Source organism: Anastrepha obliqua, chromosome 1, assembly GCF_027943255.1.
Source record: "Anastrepha obliqua isolate idAnaObli1 chromosome 1, idAnaObli1_1.0, whole genome shotgun sequence".
Taxonomy (NCBI): domain Eukaryota; kingdom Metazoa; phylum Arthropoda; class Insecta; order Diptera; family Tephritidae; genus Anastrepha; species Anastrepha obliqua.
This window is the reverse complement of record NC_072892.1, coordinates 98,273,877-98,296,968: the sequence shown is the minus strand read 5'-3', so window position 1 is coordinate 98,296,968 and position 23,092 is coordinate 98,273,877. Positions and strand designations below refer to the sequence as shown.

The 23,092-nt window shown below is 36.4% G+C and overlaps 2 protein-coding genes across 10 annotated transcripts in view; one reads left to right on the top strand and one right to left on the bottom strand.

Moving 5' to 3' along the window:
• LOC129253111 (aldo-keto reductase family 1 member A1) overlaps positions 1-13,088 on the top strand; it is a 19,088-nt gene extending 6,000 nt beyond the window's left edge. The window contains exons 2-6 of the mRNA XM_054891366.1: positions 10,361-10,541; positions 12,008-12,195; positions 12,253-12,369; positions 12,436-12,818; positions 12,892-13,088. Of these exons, the coding sequence (XP_054747341.1) occupies positions 10,361-10,541; positions 12,008-12,195; positions 12,253-12,369; positions 12,436-12,818; positions 12,892-12,922 (900 nt within the window). The 3' untranslated portion in view covers positions 12,923-13,088. The remainder of the gene's footprint in view (positions 1-10,360; positions 10,542-12,007; positions 12,196-12,252; positions 12,370-12,435; positions 12,819-12,891) is intronic.
• LOC129253109 (transmembrane protein 245) lies at positions 13,059-23,092 on the bottom strand. 9 transcript variants are annotated; one of them, XM_054891362.1, is made up of 9 exons: positions 22,897-23,092; positions 21,805-22,373; positions 21,167-21,745; positions 20,482-21,022; positions 19,211-19,413; positions 18,734-19,143; positions 18,504-18,656; positions 18,421-18,450; positions 13,059-13,338 (listed from the first exon to the last, which is right to left on the bottom strand). In XM_054891362.1, exons 2-9 carry the CDS (start codon positions 22,321-22,323, stop codon positions 13,059-13,061), a joined length of 2,715 nt encoding a protein of 904 aa, XP_054747337.1. In that variant the 5' UTR covers positions 22,324-22,373; positions 22,897-23,092. The 9 variants fall into 9 exon arrangements, 7 of the variants coding, with proteins under 7 accessions (XP_054747337.1, XP_054747333.1, XP_054747334.1 ...); XM_054891358.1 differs by lacking the exon at positions 22,897-23,092 and adding an exon at positions 22,817-22,874; XM_054891359.1 differs by lacking the exon at positions 22,897-23,092 and adding an exon at positions 22,817-22,874 and having other exon boundaries at positions 13,059-13,335.

The following is a 23,092-nucleotide window of genomic DNA, read 5'->3' as shown; positions in this document are numbered from 1 at the left end:
GCTGCTTGCATAGGCCAACGGAATGTAAATAGAAGTAGATATAGTATGTATACATAAGTAAACGGTTCTTCAATAAGGGCGCTCGAACTTTGACAGTGTGTAGCGGTCGTCTTGGGAAAGCTAAAGCTGTCAAATTTGATGTATTGACATTAAACTATGAAATTAAATATTACAATTTATTAAATGTATGCTGTCATCGCCAATCTTTCAATGCGCTTTGTGCATTTTATGATCTTCGTTGCCATTCGAGGCTCATTTCTGATTATGGCAGATGCATCAACGGCATCGTCACTTCGAAAAAATCATTGTTTGGTATGAATCAGGCTTTATTCCTCCAGTGACACCTAAAGACCAAATGGTCCACTAAGATGCGTCACCCACAACGGACCCGGGGCGGCAATTTGTTCCTAATTTTATTCACCATTGCGAACAATTTTTTTATTTAACTTCAAAACTCGATCGTTCTTAATTAAAAAGCCTTTATATATGAACGTATGGATGTCTGCATACCAAAATATTCAGAATCGGAAGATGAACCAGCTTGACCTATATATCTATCCATTCAGGTCTCCGTCCATCCAAATGAAATCTCGAGTGAAAATTGAGATATCTCAAGCTATCTTTGACACATGGTTGAGTTTTTGGATTGGTTGATTTGAGTTAAATTTGAATAAAATCTAAAACAAGTTTCATTCGTACCCAAATTTCTTTTGGTATATAGTACATACTCGTACGTATGTTGGTGTTAGAAATAAGTTAAATCGTTTAGATTTCAAAAGTATAAAAAATATACTATAAAAACGACTACTATAAAAATTTAAAAATTAAAAATTAAAAAAAAAAAATTAAAATTATTAAAAATTTTTTTTTTTTTAACAGAAACTTCCACTTCGTATATAAATATGTGCACACATTGTTATTATTTTTATTACAGTTGGATTTTATTTTATTTCGTATGTAAATATGCACACATATTGTTATTATTTTTATTACAGTTGGATTTTACTTTATAAAGAAATATTAATTAGAAAGATAATTATGAATAAATATATTACACAACGAAAGGCACTAGTAGCTTAGACTATGGGCTTAGATTAGGTTTTTAATAATGTACATTTTCGTCCGTCCGTACGCTTGCCTTCAGAGGGACTAAATTTATTTTAACTTTAATTAAAATGGAGGGAGGGAAATCCACAAAACACCAGGGTATTCTACCCTCTGTGAGATCGAACTGACGTAAAACCGTTCACGTCTGCCATTATTACGGCAGCTTCTTGTTTTTTATGATTTATATAGTCCGACGTAAGAGTGTATTTCGACATGCAACTGTACTTGTCTGGACCGCTACTATGGTAGCTCCTTATTTATCTTTATATTTATTATTTTCTGGATTGAGTTAAATTATTTTAATTTTAAATCGAAGGTTTAATATTCATTTTAGCGCATCTCATTTTCATTTATTAAATGAAATTTCTTTTGATTTTTCGTGCTTTTTATATTGTAAATTTAACTTGGATTTTAAATTATTTTTACCATTTAATATTTCTTATATTGGCGTATTTTTTAACTCATTTCAGTTTTCTAATTATATTGGTTTTACTTTCCTTTATATTGGTTTATTTTTGTTGCATCTCATAAGACATTTTTATATTTTACTAACTTATTATATTGCAAGTTGGGTTTGATATGGATGAATAACTGTGAATATGTGTGAATTCGCATCACTGATCGTCACTGTCTAACTCGGCACGAGTTCCACATAACCGTAAATGAACTGAACTTTTATACCACAACAAAGATTATAAGTAAAATAAAAATGACAAGATGTACATAGATGATTATCAGTAAACAAGTGCAAAAAAAAAACAAAAATAAGACAATATGATTGTAGGCTTGACTTGCATATAGCGTGCATATATTAATACTCATAATTCAATATTATGCAAAGAAAGTATGAATACAGAACATTCTTGAAGTTGCTCTTACTTTAGCTGCTGCGAATTGCAGCTGGAATTGAATTCCAGATACGGAAGAAAAACACTCTTGCAGAGGTTAAATAATTGTGCTAACGTAGAATCACATCATTTTGGTGAGCCAATTTTGTGCAAGATAATTTCTCATAAAGATAGTTAGGTGTCTTATCCAACATAAGTCGGAGTAGAAAAATACAGTTTCTCGTTTTGATGTATTCAGATAATTAACATCCCATTCACCACGATTTTCAACTGGAGATATGCTCATATTTCATTAGTCCACATACAAAGTGAATAACAGGATTAAAGGTCATATAATTTTTGTTAGCGGAGTGAGAATTTAAACGACTGTAGACTAGTTTGCTATAGCAGATTATTGGCAATATCGGTAAGTTCAATGGCAAGTTTTCATCTGATACCTGTTGTTAACGCTGCAGACATTCTCAAATTTCTTAAAATATTACACACTTTGGATATGACGGAATTTACGTGATCGATGCAAGAAATATATATGTATATATAATTGACACGTGCACCCTTTTTGGGTGTTTGGGCGAGCTCCTCCTCCTATTTGTGGTGTGCGTCTTGCTTTTGTTACACAATTGGAGGGACCTACCGTTTTAAGCCGACTCCGAACGGTAGATATTTATATGAGGAGCTTTTTCATGGCAGAAATACACTCGGAGGTTTGCGATACAAGAAATACTAGAGTTAATAACAAAGCCAAGATTTGTAGCTTTCGTAACAAATTAAAGGGATTATGACCTCCGCAAAGAAATGGAATAGTGGAAGAATTAACATATTTTTACAAATAGGTCACACATAAGACTTGTCACTGTTAAAACATAGACCATTTTTTAAAGCCCAAGAGGTTATAAATGATAAGTCGCTGTTGAAACTAGAACACAAGTCAGCTATTTAGCTAAGTGTTTCTGATAAATACAGCTAAATATTATCCACATAAGTGCGCACTTTTAAATGTTGGCAAGCACCAAAAATGTCATTGATGCATAAACCAAATAGCAGTGGCCCGAAATACAGTTGACAAAAGTTACTTTCACTATGAGAGCTCGGAACCAATTTTTACATGTTGAGTTCTGTCTGCTAGATAACTCCTCATTAGCTTTACTATGGATAAATCGAACCCAAACTAAGGCTTTAATTTATAGTTCATGATCGAACGAGTCAAAAGCTTTAGAAAGCTTAGGAATAGCAATGTTAAACGATTTTTGTCACAAGCTATCCTAATGGCGTGAAGAATTTTAACAGCCATGGAACAGCTATGCTTTGCGCTAAAATCAAAATGGAATGGAGACTGCAAAACTTAATTTATTAATTTTCGAAGATATTTGTTTAGACATAAAAGACTCAAAAACCTTATACACTCTCTATAAGATATTTATTTTACGAAAATCAGAAGAGATGCATACGGACTTATTTGTATGGAACCACGACTTCTCTGACAAAACAGAATGCGCATATCAAAAATGTCCAAGACTTTTTGATATATCTGGTGCCACATTTTATTTAAAACGCTTATGTTTTCTTTCTTCAGCTCTGGTATCATCTCGGGCTTACTGGCACATACCATATTTTTCACGTAGCTCCAGACAAAGAAGTTGAATGGTATTAAATGGCAAGATCTGGGCGGCTATTTGACTTCGTTGATTCGTGAAATGATGCATCTTTGGAACTTTGTTCCTAATAGGGTAATTATTTTATACTCTGTGGGGCAATTGGCAACGTCCCGTTGAAACTACATATCGTTCAAGTCCATGTCATCTAAGTCAGGCCATAACAAGTTTTTTATCATGTCACGATAACGTTCACCATTCACCGTAACGGTGTTACCGGCATCATTTTAGAAGGAGAATGGTTCGATTACTCCGCCAGCCCGGAAACAAAACGCGATATGGGTGTACATTTTTTTGCATGACAAGTAGACTTACGTGCCAGCTGTGGAACAGTTTTGCTTTTTAACGTACCCCCTTCGGTGAAAATGTACCTATTATGCCCATACTAGTGAATAATTAATAATAATAAGAAATAACGAAAGTAAGCTGTTTGAACGCAGAAGAGCGAGATAATATTGTACAAATAGAAACACACATACACGCACTGAGGTGAATGGCCTATAAAATCATAATATACTTATGCTAAGGCGAATGTCCTATACACTCTAAATATATGTACTTATGCTTGTATGTAAATACATATATAAATATATTATTATTATTAGGTACTTAATTATAATTGTTGTGCCTCTTAATCGATGGCCCAACGCACTTCCTTACTTTTTTCAATATGAGCTGAGAAAGATAAAGCGAATTTGAGCGATACAGTTTTTATAAGTCGGCGGTTCTTCGCTTTCTGACCACCCTTTTACCTATATATGTGTGCTTGTAAAATTTTCCATATCCAGAACAGAAAAATGTTTGCCCTATTTACACTTCGGTTCATGAGTCACGCTTAAAACGAGAACCACGAGGCTTTAATATCGATATACATATGCACATATGTATATTATGTAAGTTCATGGCTCCAAAAATGTCAACATCGCTACAAAGCCATCTGTTGTGTTAGCTTTTACGATATACTAAAATTTTAAAAGAATGTAAGCAAGCGAAGAATTCTGGCGATTAGTTTACAGGTAATTGAAGCCGCTAATATTTTTACCCATTGGCAATCTTGTACTTTTTAACATATCAGCCTTTTAAGTATGAGCACATTTGTTCACTAATTTTTTATGATAACAAATATTTTGACTTTGGTAAATTAATCTCCGTACCTCCTTTTTTCAACAAATGTTAAATGTTGAAAATGGCCGAACGATGACTTATTGCGGTTGTGTTAACCGCTTCGTACTTCTGATAAAATTCATCAGGTGGATACCATCTAAATCTGTTAAATCTACAAGCATAGCAAAAAACTTAAAGTTAAGATACCTAAATCTTAGCCCCTCAAGAGAACACCAGCTGTGGAAGCTAGTGCACTTGCCCAGAGTTCGCTGAGTTGACGCGAAGCCCACCTTTCCAGAAGCATACCGCAGTAGTTAATGGGGGCCATTCTGCTTCTTCTTATTTCATGGAGAAACTGCCTAACGGGCCTTCCGTCCCGCTAGCATGATGTTTCCTGCAATACAATAATCAGATAGGGTCGAAAGAGAAGTCAACCGTTCCCGACATTTTCGAGCACACTATCAGTGAGCCAAATCTACTTACCGGCTCAATGGATTCGCAATACGCTAAGTACAAGAGCGATAACAATCATATGGGAGAGTATAACGGCGAATGCATCCAGGGGACCTCCGAAAAGAGCTGTTTTATCATCACTAATCCGATGAAGCGTCGCTTGGAGTTTTTGAGAGAAAGATTCTGCGGAAGAGTTTTGTACCTTTGCACGTTGGCGACAGCGAATATCGCAGGCGATGGAACGATGAGCTGTATGACCTTTACAACGACATAAACATACCGCAGCGTCTGAATGGATACAAACACTCCGCCTCTGAAAGAATTCGATGGGTTGGTGGTAGCAGAGGAAGGAGATGAACTTGGCTTCACTTGGTGTTTCCAACTGGCGTCGGTTAGCACGAGAAAGAAACGACTGGCGCGCTTTGTTAAACTCGGTCAAAATCGCGTAAGCGGTTATCGCGCCAATTAAGAAAAAGAATAGGTGGCATAGTATGACTCTACGTAATAGAATTCAATCAGGGTTAAAACTGACTAAATAAAAGTTGCTGTACATAAAAGGGCTGTACATAAATCTAGCAAAAACGACCATTGTAACATTCACAAGAAAATATAAACAACTTACTTTACTTAAATGGGATTGAGATAGAACTATAAAGGGAAGTAAAATTCTTGAGTATAACATTTGGAAATCGCACATAGAAGAGATGGCGGGAAAGGTCACAATAATATTCAATATGTATAAATCGATTGCAGAGAAAATTAATAACAGTAATAAATACACAAGGCTACAAAGGCTTGCGTGGGCGTACATAACAGGAGCCATACGTACATTCCCCACGACATAAATAGAGGTTCTCTAGGATACCCCGTAAGAACTACCAAGCGTTCATCAAAATCGCAAGGAATTTTATATTCTTGCTGAACTAACTCTTGAGATCTTAATGCCATATGGCATGTTGCTACCGATGCTCAGTTTTGTCAAACGCTTCAAGACTGAACTGGGCAATAAAAAGGCTTGGGGAGGATTCTAAGCGTCTGTGCTTTCAAAATATAGTTTCTGATCAACAAGCCATATTCTTCCATATTTCTACCTTCAGTTCAATGCCTGGCTATATGAAGTCAGTTAAGAAAATTTCCCATAATCTATTTCTTCTTGTAAAGAAAGCAAACGAAAGATGGCGTAATGAAGCCACCTGCAAAATCGCCCGTCAACTGTGGCCGACTCTAAATGCTAAACGCACAGAATCTCTGCTAAGCCAAAATAAGCACAGTCTTAGCACATTGATCTCAGTCATAACGGGGCACTGCCTAATAGGTAGACACGCCCAAAGGATGGGTGTGCAAACACATGACTTCTGTAGAAGTTGTCTAGATGAGGACGAGGAAGAGACAATCTCGCACCTACTGTGTCACTGCCCTGCTCTATCCAGACGCAGGTTTACTATTCTGGGTAAACAATTTTTTAATGAGTTAGAATATCTCATATCTAAAATAGTCTTATAAGTATAAATCTCGAGCCGAAGGCCTTAGTAGCCAGAGTTCTTGTTAAATTTTAGTGTATTGGTTATTTATAACTATTACTCTTACATATAAATAAATAAATAAATAGAAGATCTCAGTTCTACAGAGATATTCTAAAATTTTTTGAAAAGCACACACTGGCTTTAGGAGAGATAGGGACAAGCTCCCCACGCGGCATCCTAATGGGCTATGAGCCTGAGTGTGTCCCACAGGACAACCGCTTCAACCTAACCTAACCTAACCTATTTGTTCTACAATTTTTGGCTTCACGTTGCCCCACAAATAGAGGAATCCATATTTTTATAATGCCCTATAACTTCTTCAATCAACAGTAAGATTCAACTAGCCTTTGAAATGCTTTAAAGATAAAATATGAGAACAAAATTTTTGCAAAGTAATACCCTCATCCCGACGGTAACATTCAACAGGAATTTTGGCACTCTCTTTCCATCTCAGGAGGAACGGAGTAAGGAATTCTCTAAACAGATGGCTCCAAAATAGAATGTGGTGTTGGAGAAGGAATGGTATACATTATCATAGATTTAGAATTGAAAAATAAGTACGTGTTCCTAATGCCTGCAGTGTCTTCCAGGCGGGAGTACTGGCAGTTGGGGAAGTTTGTAGGTTACTAATCTCAGATTTCCTTTTTAAGGGTAATACACGCTTAACACCTTGAGTGAAAACCATAACTTTATCTTAATCTGGGTCCCGGGACATCGGAACATTGAAGGTAATGAAAAAACAGATGAACTGACAAGAGGGGAATCTGCCATGAACGACGTTCTTGCAGAATCGGTATTCACACCACTAGGAGCAATCAACAAGACAATTTCCTCAAAATACCTCCGAAGTGCAGATTGTAGATGCAGAGACCAGACGACATAACTGACTTTTGGTCTATCAGAGAACAAACAGCCAAAATGGGTATCCCTCACAATACATACTGTTACAGTTGTAAACAACCGCATAAAAAGGAAACAATCTTCTATTACCTATATGAATGCCCTGCCCTATGGAAGGACAAAATGTTAACCCGGGGCAAACCGCTGTTCGAGAGTTTCGAAAAACTGCTGGTTTAGATGTTAAAAACCTAATAAGATTCTTAAGTCATGCTTTAAAAACCCGTTCAATAAGTTGGTAATGAAGATGGGGTAACAAAATGCTGCGGAAGCGCTGGGTGCATTCTGGATGAATTACCACTTCAACCAACGCTCTTCATTCATGAAATTATAACTATCTTCAGGCTAATCTGATTCAAATGGAAATGATTAAAACAAACACAAGCAGTTGAGATACATTCCAGTCAAAGCATCACCAGCTCTTTAGCTTCTTGTAGAATTTCGGGAAATATCTCGCCTGCTCGGTTAAAACAACTCCAACGTCTTCTTAGAACTATTAGCCCACTAATCGTATGGCTCACAAAGGAGAGACTCTAATAAGCTTTTAAAATAAGACGGCTATTTTTTAGCGAAATCTCTAGAAAGGAAAACATGCCCATAGCATTCTTGTTTGGAGTACCTTTTTGAAACATTTAGGTGCAATATATTCTTCGCAGACATTTGTTATTTGATTTTCCAGCACTTTTTGACTAGTCTACCTATCATATGCACAGTGTCATAATGGAATCAATTACACTGTGTGACAAAAAAAAAAATTAAATATACTTTTATGGAGACCTAGCACAACTTGTGGCTATAGAAAAACTAAACAAAATGCTATAGGAGAAATTTCCAATGCACCCCCAAAATCTCGTTTTATGGCCATAAAACCGTTTTTCAGTAGGTTGACGTGAAGAATCACTCCTAACTTCGCCAATTTCCATCCTATTTCGAATTTGTTTTTTTAGTTTGAAAGAACAAAAAGAAGCCTTTTTGATAGTGTGTTGACAATTTTTCCGAAATGACAACTGACGAGACTGTAGGCGGAAGTATTTGGAATTTTTTTATTTTTTCTCTATTTTTTCAACTTTGACATAATTTTTACGATATTATCCGATATTGAGGATGTTTTTTAGTACACTACTGTTATAGTTAATTTAATTTTGTGTCGAATGAGCTATATTTGACTGTAATTGAATTAAAATTAATAGAGTTGTGTGAGTTTTAAGATTTTATTTTTTTTTTTACTAATTTGGTATGTAGGCATCGAAGCATGAAAATGATAACAAGTGTGATTATAAACACATAATATTTATTTGAGTATTGTGCAGTGCAGCACTGTACGGTTTGGTACGGTGCGGTACGGTGCAGTACACAACGGAACTGGTTCCAAACTTAAAAATGCATTGGAAACGGCCCTTTGGAGTTTAGTATGGTACGGTACATTTGTCATTCTCTTCATCAGTTCTGAATACTTCTCTGTAAGAAATTCGATTATCATCATTCATCTGAAGTTGTCATCAACTAAATTCCATTATTTAAATCGAGAAGCGAGCGTTTCAGATTGTCTTCCCGATAGAAGTAAATCACGAGAAAGATCCTGAAAATCTGAATTTGATACAATGTGTCGTTCTGAAGACTTAGAACCAGCCGGAAAGTACACTTCATCATCAGGTTTATCAGCAATGAGTTGAACTTCCTTCAGTTCATGACCTGCAGTTGAGTCAATCATATCGTCCAAGACTACGGGGTTCTTAACAGTTGCAACATCAGCATACTTTATGTGCTTTCGAGCTTTATAATGATGACCGTTTACGTCCGTTTTATAAAAATAACAATCATCTGGTTTATGATAAGGCTGATGATGCCACATCGTCGGAGAATATTGAGAAATTCGACTTTTCTGGCATCGTTTTTATTTATATCTCTTGAATTTCAATGAAACAAACAATAAAACTTTGACGTTTTAATAAGGTTAAATTATAATAACAAACTTCTTTTGTTAATCAATATGCAGTGTGAAGTTTGGTACACTTGGGAGCTTTTTCATATTTCTATTGAAAAAAAAAAATGTGTGATAATATGTCAGATATTTTCGTAAGTTTTAACCAGTTCTGTTGTATGCAGTACAGTACATATATACTCCAATAAAAATTACGTATCTATAATAACGCATCAAAACACGTCCTTATTCCCATTTAGCGTAAGTTATACCTACATACCAAATTAGTACAAAGAAAAAATAAAATCTTAAAACTCACACAACTATATTAATTTTAATTCAATTACAGTCAAATATAGCTCATTCGACGCAAAATTAAATTAACTATAACAGTAGTGTACTAAAAAACATCCTCAATATCGGATAATATCGTAAAAATTATGTCAAAGTTGAAAAAATAGAGAAAAAATAAAAAAATTCCAAATACTTCCGCCTACAATCTCGTCAGTTGTCATTTCGGAAAAATTGTCAACACACTGTCAAAAAGGCTTGTTTTTGTTCTTTCGAACTAAAAAAGCAAATTCGAAATCGGATGGAAATTGGCGAAGTTAGGAGTGATTCTTCACATCAACCTACTGAAAAACGGTTTTATGGCCATAAAACGAGATTTTGGGGGTGTATTGGAAATTTCTCCTATACCATTTTTCTTAGTTTTACTATACCTACAAGTTGTACTAGGTCTCCATAAAAGTATAAAATCACGGTCGCACAGTGTTATTTTAAAAATCGTTTAATTGAAAATTTTAATTTTCGTTTTACTTAATTCTTCTTTTTTTGTCTCGTTTTGTTGCACAGGCAAGTGAAGAGGAAATAACCGTTGCTGTAAATGAAGCTCTCAAGGTAGGCTACCGCCATATTGACACAGCGCCGGTGTATTTGAATGAGAAGGCTATTGGAAACGTTCTGAAAGAGTGGTTATCTGAGGGCAAAATTAACCGATCCGATATTTTCGTCACTACTAAGTTGGCACCACCAGGTAATTGACATGAAGCATGAAGTATTTTGAACTGTTGCAAAATTAGTGCACTTTCGTTGCACTCTCTGCTTCAAATACGATCTAGCTATGTAGTCGTTAAAATTACTTCTTGATGAAATTATTTAAATTTGTATTGTAACAATCTTAACCCTCCGCCGGCACACTGGGTCTTTTAGGGCCGGCCAAAAATTTCAATCACACATACATATTTTCGAAATGAGGGGGAAAATGACCTGTTTTACTCACCTAAAAAAACTTACAATAGAGAGGGTCTGTTCTCCAAGTTTGGCATTTTTCCGTATTTTCAGTGTGATATGTGACACGAATTAAGTGAGCTCTCGGACTTTTAGTACCAGTGTGCAGTTGACGCTAGATTTTTCTTACGTAAAATACACTTGTTTATATATAATCCTTTTTTTCACTTAGTACAATGTATTTATGATGAATAAATCATATTTTGATGTGACTTTGTGAAAAATAGCGGCCACATTTTCAATAAATAAACATATATTGATTTTCATTTCCATTATTCAAACCTTTTCTCTCATGTTATATACATATATACATATATGCATATATAATTGGCGCGTACAGCCTTTCTGGGTGTTTGGCCGAGCTCCTCCTCCTATTTGTGGTGTGCGTCTTGATGTTGTTCCACAAAATGGAGGGATCTACAGTTTCAAGCCGACTCCGAACGGCAGATATTTTTTATGAGGAGCTTTTTCTTGGCAGAAATACACTCGGAGGTTTTCCATTGCCTACCGAGGGGCGACCGCTATTAGAAAAAACTTAGCGGTCTCATGTTACTATCTTGAATTTTACCGCATTTTAGGCATCGAAATAATTATATTTTTTTGAATAATGCAAAAATTCTTTGCCAGTTTCCAAAAGACCATACCTTAAAGCGTCATAATTCACAAGAGTTAATTTTTTCTATCAATTTATGATAAAAGGCCACACTTATTTTTAAAATTGATTAAAATGATTTTTTTCACGAAATGGCTCTTAATTTTTATTTATGTATATTATATTCGAACATAACAAAATAGCTTAATCGCAGTTGTATTTAACTTTTGAGACATCAATAAGTGTAATATAATTTTTTCAAAATTTTGAAAAACCAAATATTAATAAACAACATAAGTCGGACTTTAAAGATCCAGTGTGCCGACCGTGTCGGAAAATCTGTAATACAAGGTGGCGCAAAATTAATCACTCTAACGGAAGATTTATATTTTTTTTTAAATGGCGTCATATTTGACACTTGTGAACTAGACAGCTGCACTACGCAAACAGACAAGCAACGGAGCGTGTAAAGGTCAAAGTGAAGATTTTCATCACCCAAAATCATTTTTTTTTTATTTCGTAAAAAAGTTACTAAACAAAAAATGGATGATTAATTTTGCGTCCCCCAGTATATGCAACTCAATTATAATGCCACACATAATTAATATTCCCTTTAACAGCCGATAGGCTCGATCTAGTTGAGCTGAATTTGAGAAAATCTCTGGAAGATCTGCAACTGGATTATGTCGATTTGTACTTGATACATACACCATTTACCGTGGTGCTTGACGAAAAAGGCGAATTCAAACGCTATGAAGATGGCTCCATCATGGTCGATTCCCGCACCGATCACGCAGCTATTTGGAAGGTAAATTGATCGTTTTTTAAAAAGGCAGTAGGAAGAATTAATATTATTAATTTGAAGGAAATGGAAGGTCTTGTTGCAAAAGGCCTAATCAAATCCATTGGTATATCGAATTTTAATCTGCAACAAATTAAAAAGCTAATGGAGCATTGCACCATTCAGCCAGCAGTTTTACAGGTATAAATATCGTTCTGTGTGGTAACCGAAGTTTTTTATTGCCAATGTTACTTCAAATTTTTACAGATTGAGTACCACGTCTACTTGCAACAACCAGAATTGATTAATTATTGTAAGTCAGTGGGCATAGCGATCACCGCCTACTCGCCACTAGGCTCTAAAGGTGTGGCCGCTTTGAACAAGATGGTGGGTGTGGAGCGTGAACTGCCTGATTTATTTGATGTGCCAGAAGTGAAAGAGTTCGCTGTGAAGTATAATAAAAGTCCAGCACAAATTTTGCTGCGTTGGATTGTACAAAAGGGTATATCGGTAATACCGAAAAGTACAAATGCGAAACGTATGCGTGAGAATAAGGATATCTTCGACTTTGAACTAAGTCCGAAGGAAGTCGAACAGCTCAATAAACTGGATGCCAATGTGCGTATAGTGGACTTTGCATTTTTCAAAGGGTGAGCAAGAAATTAAAAAAAAAATAATAATAATTAATGGCAACTAATACATTTTTACTTTTTTCCTTTGCAGTGTTGATAAACATCCGGAATTCCCTTTTTAAATTGGGTATTCAAAACTGGCCATTTACTTTATTTATTGCACATGCATATATTTATATATAAAATATGATTAGATTCAAAGTGGCACATGGAAATATATACATATGTATTATACTTATATTTGTAGAAATATACACCTCACTTATTCGTTTCTGCAGCAGGCAATAATGTTTTCTTTATTATTTTAAGTTCGATCGCGTGTGGTTTTTCCGTGCTGAAGTCATTACATTCGCTGGCTTGTTGGGCGGGTGAATTGTTCGTTTGAGTATTAGATTCGTCGCTTTCCAATACCTCTATTGGCTTTGCCGTTGCTAGCATCGGCTCACTAGTCCCCTCTTGAGCTCTAACAACCGTCTCTTTAGCTTCTTTAAGGACCTCAGTTTCGATTCGGGATACGAGTACATCTTCACTGCCACTGCTGGATAAAATAGCACTTGTTAATAAATATAATGGGTGCTGCTTTAAGGCTGTCTGTTTTAAAGTTGTGCAAATATAATAAATATACGGGTCTGCATATTGTGTTTCGGCAATATGTATATGAAGGTCGTTAGAAAAGTCCGTGCAAAAATAAAAATTAATTGTTTGGGGTAAACATTTTTTTATTTTTCGACATAGTCTCCCTTTATACACTTCGTCCAACGCTGCTTTAGTTGTCGTTGTTGCCATCACCTCCTCGTTTGAACAAAATCATTTTTTCTTCAAATTTACGAACAAATAGTACTTGAAGTCCGAGAGAGCCAAGTCTGGAGAATAGGAGGGATGTGAGAAAAGGAACCCTGTTTCCATTAACTGGTGCGTTATCGTGATGGACATGGAAACCATGCGACTTTCTCAATTCAAACGAATGTGAAACACAAAGAAATAGAGCGATCTGGCTTAAACTTGGTGTGTGTTCTTCCAAGAGATGCTACCAATCCACCAATTGTGTCATCTCTCTGACTTTGCACGAACTTCTCAAACGACCATCTTAATTTGGCACCACAAGTTGTAAAATCCAATCGTTGAATTTTTTTTCTTGTGTTTTTTTTTTTAAGAAAAGTACATCTTTTCCACGTTTAATAACCCTGGAATAGTTCCTGGACTGGATGGCAAGATTCGACTCATTCGGCACTATCCCAAAATCCCATCGAAAACAAATTCTTTATTACAATAGAAACATAAAAAAAAACTCTTTAAAAACACTTTATTACAATATAGACAATTTAAAAATGGTGGCCTTAGGGGAATACTATATTATATTTGTTGCTCGCTATCGCAGTAGGAAATCAATGGAAGAGAGTTAACTTCAAGTCACTGATGCAGCCTAAAATAAAATGTAGTTAAAAAAAAAATAAATAAATAATTGGCGCGTACACTTCTGTTAGGTGTTTGGCCGAGCTCCTCCTCCTATTTGCTGTGGGGTGCGTTTTGATGTTGTTCCACAAATGGAGGGACCTACAGTTTCAAGCCGACTCCGAACGGCAGATATTTTTATGAGGAACTTTTTCATGGCAAAAATACACTCGGAGGTTTGCCATTGCCTGCCGAGGGAAAATAAATAAAATGTAGTTAGCTTGACTAATAGTTATTATAGTACTGGACAATGCACACGCTAACCAACTTGGTAAAGTTCGAGTTCAATCTGAAGACTCTGCCGTCTCAGTTGCAATGGAATTCATCATCGAGCTATCACAGAATCACACTCTACCCGAATTCGTGGTTAAACCACAACCAGCACAAAGCTTCTCTAAGGGTAATTTCCAAGTGTCGCAAAAGGTTTGTAGCCAGGGACTGAACTACATACACTTCCTTCATTACACTCATAGGCATTGGCAGAAAAGATGTCCTCGGTGGCTTAATACGAGTACTAAATGTGCCTATGTAGTAGGGATTACACTACTCACATTAGAGCACAATGTAATATTACATACTATAGCAGCAGCATATAAGATTTTAGTATATATCCTGTACTTTGTAGACTTAGCGGAAGTCGGCACTCAGACAGGACAGTCAACACAGAATGGTAACTGGTTTGAGTTGAATGAAAATCCAGACTATGCCATTTCTCAAATTAACTTTAAAAAAAAGCTTCCCATACACCTTTGAATTTTTGATAATTAGATCTAGAACCCGTGGAGTGGGCAGTATAAGTATTGTACTCGATGCCTGATGCAATATTTTCTAATCAGCAGGATAAAGCAGAGAGTTCCACAGTGCGGCTCCTTTCTCACTTATTGCCCACTTTCTATGTTACGAAGCTCACTCAAGCACCATATGGAATTTCATTGATCCCTTACGCTGATGATTTCTCAATATAGGCGCTTAGCAATGACTTTGATGACTTTTGTTCAATGTTCAACTACACGATGCCCAACATTTTAACCGACAAAATCCACGACGGGGCTGTGGAGAGAGACGAGAACGACAACATGCTAACTCCAATTGAAGGCTCAAGTTGATGACACACCATTTTGTTAACACAACTCCAAGTTACTGGGCATCACCTTTGGCAGTTCACTCTCCTTCTCGCCGCATGCACTTAATTCCTAAACTAAAGTCCTCAAATCGCAAGCCGTTCACCCATGAGATAAATACAGAGAAAATTGCTAGCGGCATTTAAAACTACCGGTTGTTGTTGTTATTGTTGTAGCAGTAACTTGCCCTGTCAGTGTAGTGCAATGACCGTTCGCCTTCGTCTAGCTCATCTAACGGTAGGCCCAGGAAAGTAGCTGTTTCGACAGGTTGGATCCAGAGGAAGAGGGGTGTTAGATGAGTGGGTTTGATTGGCCATGTGAAAAGGTGGTTAGTGTAGTGCGGGGTGCCTTCCCATGCCGGACATATGTTTAGTATGTGGGGTCGATTCTGGATAAGTAGGAGTTTAACCTGCTACAGTATACTGAACGTTAAAACTACCGGACTAGTAGAACGCTGCAAACGAAACTACAGTTCTGTCATAACACCGAGTCCAGGACTGCAACGGGATACCTTCTGATGTTTCCTGAACACCAGCTACGCTGCCAGCATAAGAACCACCCTAGCGGTTCCCTGCTGGAGACGGAGCCACTTCCTAGATACGCCACAAATCATCTTTTACAACTTACCGACGACATCTGGACATACCTACATATGCATATTAAGCAACTCGACCACGACAGTCGGTTCTACGTAACCGGAACGACCCAGATTTATATCCTGCTCAGGACTGTCATTCCAACAGTATTCTCCAAACATGTATGGATAATGTTTATAATGTTACTACAACAAACCACATCGACAATTCAGAAACACTATTCACGACCTCTGCACTATCTACTGGACGCCGAGTCACAAAGAAACGGAAGAGAGTGTGCAGTCGGCTTAATACATATCCTTTCCCTGTCTTAGCTATAGGATTGAGTTGAACGAATTTATTCTTAGTAAATGCCTTCTAATGTTTTCAAGGGTAGGTTGTACCTAAACTATTTTTCTTCTTCTTGGTTGGCGCGATAGCCGCTTAAGCGAGTTTAACAAAGCGCGCCAGCCGTTTCTTCCTCCCCCTTTCCATGCTAACCGGCGCCAATTGGACACACCAAGCGAAGCTAAGTACTTCTTCACCAGAGGGGAGGCTTTCCTCTTCCTACCACCAACGGTGATCGAATAGAGCAAAGCGTTTGTATCCATTCGCAGAAGCCAGCCAAGCTGATGGATCTTTATTCACTGCACTATGTCGTCGTAAAGCTCATACAGCTCATTGTCATCGCCTGCGTTATTCGCCGTCACCAACAGGTCGTGCAGAGGTCCAAAAATCTTCCACAGAATCTTTCTCTCAAACAATCCAAAGTGAACACTACTAGCAAGTAAATAAATTGCGGCTGGTGTAAAGTTCAACATTTAAGATTATCTTGAAGTAAAATTTGTGGACCTTCTTACTTTGCAGACCGCAAATATGATATGATTTGCAATATACCTGTTTTTTTCCTCATCAAGGCATCGAGACGTGAAACTTACTTCTTCATATATTTCTTGACAACAGGGATAGCATTTCTGTGTTACAATTCTTGATCCGCTAAGCCAAGACAACCTAACCGAAGCTACTATATGCATATTCCGATATGTCGTTGCCCGCTGCGAAGTGGAAATCCATAAAGATAACTAACTAACATAAAGATATTTAATATTTTGCTGGCTCACTGCTTAGATGGAGCTGTATAAATTTGACATTGGCATTATGTTAAGTGTAAATGCTTTTTTTATTATATAACAATTCCAAGCTTGTAAAACAAATAGGCAAACATTTGTTAGATACATTTTCATTATTTAAAATTTTTCAGTTTCGCTGGAATATACATACATATATACATATATTATGTTAAAACAAAAATATGTCATGCTACTAGGCGTAAAGCTTAAATTATTGCTTATTCTATTTCATTAAGTTTAATTTATTATAAATTATATGATCAACAGTTGTTTTTTGGAAGCAATATCATTCATAAATCTAAGAATCTCGTTTGTCTAAGGCTCCATACGTATTTTACAAGTTCTTAAACTATGAACATTTCTTCTCTCCGGACAAAAAAAATTTATTTTTTCTCAAAGAATATAACCAAACAAGTAACACTTCTACTTTTAAGGTAAATTTAAAGCTGTACGTTTTATAAAAGATGTAGTTTTAATCGTCTTAAAAAAGTGTAATACAAAAAAAAAACTCATTTGACATATCACTTGCGTAGATAATGGGCGGAGCACGTTACATAAAATTTTTAAATTTTAATTTTATAATTACACAACAAATCAATAAATTTCATTGATAAATTTGTTCATTGTCTGACTGCAAAATTCGTTTATCATTATTTATTATGAGTGTAATTTTTCTTTTAGTTTCAGAATCAACTGCTATTTATACATAAGCCATGTATTGCAGTAGTTAGGTACATATAGATTTAACACATAAGTAGTTGCATTTAATCCTCAAAGTATTCGAGCCTGTTGCGCCACTTTTTACATTAATTCATTTCATTAATTCAATCAATCGAGTAAAGTAGTAAATTTTTAATTGCTGCTATTGCATGCTAATATTATAGTAATTTGCTTAATGTTAGTAGTCATAAAAGGAATGCCTGCGTAAGCTGAAAATATAACAAAATTACAATGCGATAAAATTAAAAACTGTTGAATCGTTTAAATCAAAAAACAAAAAAAGAGAAGAAAAATATATGTATTATAATTAGAAATGCAAATGAATTACAGGATAGCAGCCGGTTTTTGAATTATTCATAAATAAACCTTTTTATTACTTTTACAAATCAGCGTGGATGCATGTTAACATTGATCCAATGAAGGAACTCGAATTCAAGAACTCTTGTTAAAAGCTAAATTTATCAACTCTCGTAACTTAAAGTTGCATGAAACGTATTAGCATGAATGAAGTGTGTTAGCAGCAAGTTTAGTGTTTGGCGAAATACATAACCACGGGTATAGTTATTTGCTTTGAATGCTTATGTCATTTGGCATGTGTCAATGAGTTCAATAAGCAACTCACGTCGCGCGGGTGTCTTCTTCAGAGCTGCGTCTAAAATGAAATTAATTGAGTTTGTAATGAATAATGTACTTACATTTGCTCACCTCAAATCATCATTACTACGCATAGCTACAGCTGCCACTTCAAAGGTGCCAATGAAGAAGCAGAGCATGAGCGGTCCAAAGATTGCACCCTGCCAACCAACCCAATACATGCCGCCGGCAATAGCTAAACCAGTCAAATATGGATGTCCACCACTGAGCAAGAATAACAAAGAAGGAGTTATTCAATAAATTATTTAAAAGCCAAGCCTGCACTATAATCGCAACACTACCCCTTCATTTCTGTATAGATGGCTGCCTCAAAGTAAGGCGGCACAAAGAATTGCAACAGGAAGAGCACGAGTCCAGCGTAGAAGCGATCTTGTGCCAGCCATAACTCTAACAAAGCGGGCAATGCACACCAATAACTGCCCAGGAATGGAGCCGCAGACAAAATCGCTGCCAGCGCCGATGGCAGAAAGACAATACGGGCGCCAAACACTGTATGTACCAGCCAGGTGAAGAGGCCCGTAAAGATGGAGCATTTAAACATGGAAATTAGCACACCCGAAATAGAGTTTTCCAACGCATCGGCGATCTTGGAGCCAGATGTAGGCAGTCCTAAATATTTGGTGATTTGTAGTGGCGCATATTTCGTATTGCTGCTGGACAACAAATAGAATAGCGCTGTGAAGAAGACAATCTGTGTATGTATATGATATTATATTAATCACAGTAAAAATTAAAGGGAAATGCATAACACTATTTACCATATCGAGTATGAATTCCACACAGGCCTGTCCGCCAGACATCAACAAAGATAAGATTTCACCGGTAAACGTCATTATCATCGAGAGATTCGTACGAATGATGTGCCACAGAGATTCAGCTACTTCCAGTATGGTCTGCGTATTGCTCTTCGCCCAACCGATAATGCCCTGTTTAGCCACTAAAACTAGCTCTTTAAAATGTCCTTCATTAAAAACACATTGCAATTGGTTAGCTTTTGAAACATGCAGTGACCCATGAGAAATTACAAGGAAGGGGAAACAAACCAAAAACAAGGGAGTTCACATATTTGCACATATAAGTTATATACTTTTTGTGTACATATTCATATACTTTCTTCGAGTGTTTTGTCGGCAAATAGCAGGAGATCCTAAACGTGTCTTTCCCTTTGTGCCTTAGTTTTTGATAAGATGATTCAATATTCATACGAATATGTGCGAAACTCAATTGAATTTGAACTTTGTGGATATTCATAAGCAGTAGAATTGCAAATAGAACGCAAACTTGAAAAAGGTACGAATTATAATGTAGGCATACATAGCACCAAGAAATGATTATGAAGAGATTCGTCTATGATTCCGAACATTTATATATCATAAATATGTATTCATATTGTTGTTGTATTATATGAGTTGCTGCTTTGCTTCAAAAATTTAATACCTACATGCGTATTTAGTTAATTCATTAGTATTACCAAGCATTTTGTGAGTGAGTTTAGTATTTTCTTAAAAAAAAACAATGTGGTTAAAATAATAATAATGAAATAATTTGGTTATTAAAAAACACCAATGCCCCTCTTTTATATCACCCGTCACCAGTAATATTATTGTATCTTATTCAAGAGGCATATATCTAAAAATCATTGCCACTTTTTTGGTAACTTCATAGCCACAAAATCACATAAGCAAATGAAAGATGAAAATCATACAAATACTCGCAAGGTTTCAGAAATTTTCATACAACACGATTTTGTTAATGCATAAGTGTTGTTGTTTGTGTAGCAACATAAACATTCCCAATACATATACGGGGAATGCTGCTGAAGTGACAGTCCTTGACGGATATAAATCCGGGTCGTTCCGGTTACGGAGAACTGACTTTCGTGGGAACGGTGAATATGTGTAGATATGTACATATGTTTGTATAGGTGTTAGTTATGCGATGTGTAAAGTAGTTTTTATGCAATTGGGTTAATAGAGGATTAAGTAAACAATCACGAATAACGGTATATCGATATTGATTCCATGTTTACCTGGATTATCAACAATTTCACCGAATGTAGTCTTAAGCGCATCAGTTGGCACACGTGGTCCATATGAGGAATCAGATTTGTTCACATCAATCCAATATTGTATCAAACGATCCCAAACATCTAAAATTTGTTCCTTCAATTTGGTTGCATGTACTGAATCCGCTTCAGCAAGCCAATCATCGATATACGTTTCGATTTTCCGACGTCCATAATGATGTGCATTATCCAACGCATCATCTAGGGAAGACTGTATATTCTCCGGCAGTATATCGACTAATTCAGGACGATCAGTAATTGTTTTGTTGATCAGATCTTTTCCCAGATAAGCAACCTCAATTGTTTCTGAATAAATATTCACGCAGAAAAATACTCCCAAGAACGTAATTATCAAGAGCATAAGAATAATCATCAATATGGAAGTAACTAAATCGACCGAGGACTTCAATGAGTCACGTATGATTGCATTTATTTTATAATTCAATTCAAGCACTCCTGGCAAACAAAGTGGCAATACGGCAGAGTGATGATCGATAGCCCACGACTGGAAAGTACGAGAAAATAGGAAGCATATAATATATTTATAGAAACAACTTGTCTAAAAAGCACGCACAGTAACAGTCACCAACAATTATTGAAGAGTGCTTAATTACTGTTACAGCAAAATAGATCTTTATATTTTTTGTACCTTTAGTGTTTCATAAACTTCATCGAGTTTATTTGAAATGAACGTCGTAAAGCCAGTCACATTGCCCAATGTGTATAACAGATGCAGGGATGTGGGTATTGCGGCCAATATGAACATCCATATGTTTCGGTACAAAAATGTGGCTATGCATGCATAAAACAAACACTTAAAATACATATCACTTAAATGTTGGCCATGCTTTTCGTCCACCAACTCTACGGTATCCAAGGAATCCATCGTTTCACTCATTGATACATCCTCAGCATCCGAATGTAGGCTTTGCTTCTTTATACTAATGTTTCTTACGGACTTTTCAAAATCTGTTTTGTCGAGCAACTTCTTTAGTTTATCTATACAACTGCTGGACCCCTCGACAGTACGCATATGATAAATAATAGATGCACCCACATACAACATAATCGAAATAAAAGCAGGTACTTGCAGTGCCCCTAAAAAGCTGCAACCGTAACTGACGATAGCAACCCACAGCGACTGGCCAGCCATGACAAACTTAGGACTATTTTCTGGTTTCCACAAAAAATAAACCGAAGTCAAGTAGACTACGATTATTGCAAATAGCTGTAAAATTAACCATATTTTATTTATATCGAAATTTATTTTAACTACATTTTACTTACCATGTAAATATTCAGAAAACCAATTAATCGTACGAAAGTAGTATGCGAAAACACCACAAAGCGCCAAATGGCACAGAGAAATCCTTTGGGCGCATACAACATCGACAGTTTAAAGCACGCAGCCAAGCCCACACCTGCTGTCAACAATTGCCAGTGTTCCCGCAACCAACTCACCAACAAGCTGCCGCAGTACTCGGTTGCTTCGAGCGGGGCCAAACATATAGACACCATAACGTTTGAATCACGGTCTTCTAGGCGCTCAAACCAACCGTTTAGCAGTTGTGCTAAACGCCGTTTGAAAGGAAAAAGAACTGCGCCCATAAGAAAAGCCCAAAGTAGTGGACGTACAAATGGGCCGAGAATGAAACAGACAGCAACGAATGCACCAATGCCAGCTGCTATTAGAAAATTGTACATTGCTGCTTTGAATGTTTCATTATTCTGTGACCGCATACGCATCAACTTATTGAGAACGCTATCGAAAGAGCGATCTCGGCGGATAGAGTCGGAGCGATTCATTTTGTTGAAAATGCTATGATACGGTTTAAAGGCTGATTCCCAGTTCAAGGCTGTAATTGAAAATTAATTTTAATATTGTAAAACATCAATTATTTTGTAGTAGCGTCCAATATATTTTATGAGCAACTAGTCTAGTATCAGGATAAGCCTCTCTCCCAAATCGTGGAGTGCGCATCGATTTTGTCCTACAACCGCAGAGCTTCCAGTGTTATGCCTGCAGGTTGTTTTTTTAGAAGCATTGTAATATAAAACAATGAAAAAGGGCATTCGATTAATTCGATTAGAAGAGCAGCAAATATCTATTTATAAATAGTTGGTTGATCAACGCCGATGACGTATGCCTTTTGCGGCCACACCTTTTACCTTAAATAGACCAAATAACATCTAATTCGCATACCCCTTGCACAAAATCACTTAATATACAATTCACAGTGTATTTTCTTGTGCAGCCCATACGGATGGAGTAATTTGTTTCTTAAAATCAACCACGCACCCAACCATGACGTCAGTTCACTTGCCATGCACGCTCCAATTCCACGCCCATGGCCCTGCCTTCTTGTGATAAAAACTTACTGATTTCGTTGTGCTACTCAAATGTTCTACAATGCATCCGATTTATTTCCTAGTTTGACAGTTAGTTTGGGCATAATGCTTGCCGAAAACAGATTGGATTTCCACATAAACAACTTGTCTTGACCGTATTTTATTTTGTTTTCATTGTTTAACCTGCAGTTACTTTATTCACAATCAGAGTTGCCGTCAGCTACGA